This window comes from Nannospalax galili, unplaced genomic scaffold, assembly GCF_000622305.1.
Source record: "Nannospalax galili isolate Female #2095 unplaced genomic scaffold, S.galili_v1.0 scaffold810, whole genome shotgun sequence".
Classification (NCBI taxonomy): domain Eukaryota; kingdom Metazoa; phylum Chordata; class Mammalia; order Rodentia; family Spalacidae; genus Nannospalax; species Nannospalax galili.
In genome coordinates, this window is record NW_008329132.1 from 2490614 (window position 1) to 2493407 (window position 2794).

Sequence of the window (2794 nt, forward strand, 5' to 3'; positions counted from 1 at the left end):
CTATCTGTGGTCTGGGAACAGGGAGGTTGGAAGAGGGACGGTAATAATGCCAAGGAGAGAGAGATGGGGAGGGAGCTGGTACCCACAGGGACAGGGTCCCCTCTGGGTAGATACAGCTCTTGGAAAGTCCCTCCTTCCATAGAGTCTAACTCCAACAGGCCCAGGCCTCTCTCACAGTCCAGTCCCCATGAGGTAGAAAGAAGTCACCTGGCCCCCATTCCACAGCTCCTGCACCTCCATCCCCAACTCCCTAACTACCGTGGAACAAGGAGGGATTGTTGAACTGAACCAGGTGGGCCAAAAGTGGAAATCCTTGGAAGGGACCATGGAAGGGACCTCAGAATGCTCTTGTCCAACTTCTTCCCTTCCTCTGACCAGCTCCAGGAAGTCTTTGGAGACTGGGAACACCAGGCTCAGCTGGGAAAACTTGCAGCAGGGCCAGCTCCTTGAACGCATCTCCTTGAACACAGTGGAGAGCCCAGGGCCCAGAGCAGGGAGCTGGAGCCTGGAGTAGATAGTTCCCTGGGTGAGAGGTTCACAGCCCTCTACAGCGGCCTCAGCCCAGCTCAGCTCTCGGTGGGGACAGCCTGGCTCTGCTGGTCCTCCTGCAACACGATGGCTGCAGTGCCTACACTCCAAGGGGCCCCCAGGCGATGCCAGGCTTGACCTCTACATCTCTGAACAGGCCAGTCACTGATCTTTCTTCAAACTTCAGTTCCTTCCCTGCTGTAGATGAGGTGACCCACCTGAAAGCCGGTGGCTGTCTTCTGATGGCCAGGGGCAAATCGTGGTGCGGTATTGGGGATCTGGGGACTGTGGACGGCCACTGTTGTGGGCCTCCCGAAAGAAAAGTCGCGCATCGGGCCGGCAGGAAAGGTGCCAAGGCCACGGGTCAGGGTGCCCACCGTGGTGGAGAAGCTGGAGAGGCAGGTGGTGGTGCGCGCGGACCTGGAGGCCTGCAGACCCGGGGAAGCCGAGCCCTGGGGGTCCACAGCAGCTTCTTCAGTTCCCTCGGGGCTCCTGGTTCCCAGGGCAGCGTTGCTCGCCTCCCCTCTCCTCTTCCTCTTCCGACGGAAGTTCCCGTTGTCGAACATCTTCTCGCAGTTTGGGTCCAGCGTCCAGTAATTGCCTTTTCCTGCGGAGGAAGGTGTTTCAGAAAGCCTGGCATCCATCATCCGCAGGGCAGCGTGGGGAGACCAGAAAGATCCCTATCTGCCCTACAGAGGATCGCGAGCCCCAAGCTTTGGGGCGACACGTCCGAGCATGGGACCCCTGCGGGAATACCCAAACCCACTAGTATCCAAGTTAGCGGGAAGGCCACAGAGATGCGAATTGACTGGACACCACCAGAGGGGCGGGGTTGACCACACCTCACCTCTATGTGGGTTCCAGCGCTTTCCAAAGGCACCCCCTTTTTCTTAAAATTCAATTTTAATGGTAGACACCCTTTTCTCCTTTCTACAGGGACGTGCGCCACGAGGGTTCAGAGAAGTTAAATAACTTCCAAGGTCACCCAGCTGGCTAGCTCTCTTTGGCTTCTTGCAAACTTGTAAAGGCCCCAGGGCCGCTAGGTTGGCAACCGAGCAGTCTGTCTCAGTTCTCCCAACTGTGCAGTGAGCACTTCGGTCCCCCAGGGTCGCTTCCATCCGCCCCAGCTGCCCACGGAAGGAGGCCGCGGCGTCCTGGACCGGGCGCGCATGCTGCTGGGTACCTACCTGGGTCGCTCTCATCCCGCGGCACCTTCTTGAAGCAGTCGTTGAGAGACAGGTTGTGGCGGATGGAGTTCTGCCAGCCCGCCTTGCTGCGCTTGTAGAACGGGAAGTTGCCGGCCACGTACTGGTAGATCTGGCTGAGCGTCAGCCTCCGCAGCGGCGCGCTCTGGATGGCCATGGCTATGAGCGCAGAGTAGGAGTAGGGAGGCCGCACCAGCCGCAGCAGCTCCTGCTGCCCCGACAGGCTCAGCCACGCGAGGTCCGCGCCCGCCAGGCCGCCCGCGGTGCCTAGGAGCGGACCCGGGGCTGCGAAGCCTGCGGCCGCCGTGTAGGGCGCAGGTCCGGGGGCCGCGGTGTAGGGCGCCGGGCTGAGCGCGGACGTGTTCACCCACAGGCGGGGGCCGCCACCCGAAGGGCCCAGGTCCCCGCGCGCGTGGCCCGGGGGATGCGCGACCGCTCGTTCCTGGCCGTGGGGGACAGAGCAGGAGCCCAGGCTGTCGCAGTACCCGGCCATGTCCAGCCGCTTGTCGGTCGGTGCGGGCAGGTCCGCAGAGAAGCTCACGGGTACCCCATCCAGCCAGGCAGCCAGCAGCTCCTCCTGCCCCGGGCGGTTTAAATGCCATCGGGGCGGCGGGGGCGGGGGACCGGGTCTGGAGGACAGCGTCCGAAGTGGCTAGTCTTCCCCCACCCATCCACACCCTGCTTTGGAGGAGTGAAGTCCACGTCCCCGCCCAGCGGTCAGCATTCCGCACGGCCCTGGGACACCTGGTGGCGCCCCGCTAAATCTCTCCAGGGTGCCAAGGTGTGCCATCCAGAGTAGCTCTGGCTCCAGAGTTTTCGCAGATCCCAGCTCCCTCCCTTCGGCTCAGCTGCCCAAGTCCCTATGGTTTGGCACCGGGGCTCCGTCCCCTGCGTGGCCCCTATGCGCATCCAGAGATCTCCTGCCCCCATGAAATCTGACTCAACAGGCCCCGCTAAATCTCTCCAGGGTGCCAAGGTGTGCCGGCATCCAGAGTAGCTCTGGCTCCAGAGTTTTCGCAGATCCCAGCTCCCTCCCTTCGGCTCAGCTGCCCAAGTCCCTA

At 62.2% G+C, this 2794-nt stretch overlaps 1 protein-coding gene across 1 annotated transcript; it reads right to left on the reverse strand.

Annotated features, from left to right (window-relative positions):
* Window positions 1-704: 704 nt before the first annotated feature.
* On the reverse strand, window positions 705-2226 carry Foxi2 (forkhead box I2). The gene is made up of 2 exons (XM_008832142.1): window positions 1716-2226; window positions 705-1135 (listed from the first exon to the last, which is right to left on the reverse strand). Exons 1-2 carry the CDS (start codon window positions 2224-2226, stop codon window positions 705-707), a joined length of 942 nt encoding a protein of 313 aa, XP_008830364.1.
* Between the last annotated feature and the right edge of the window lie 568 nt (window positions 2227-2794).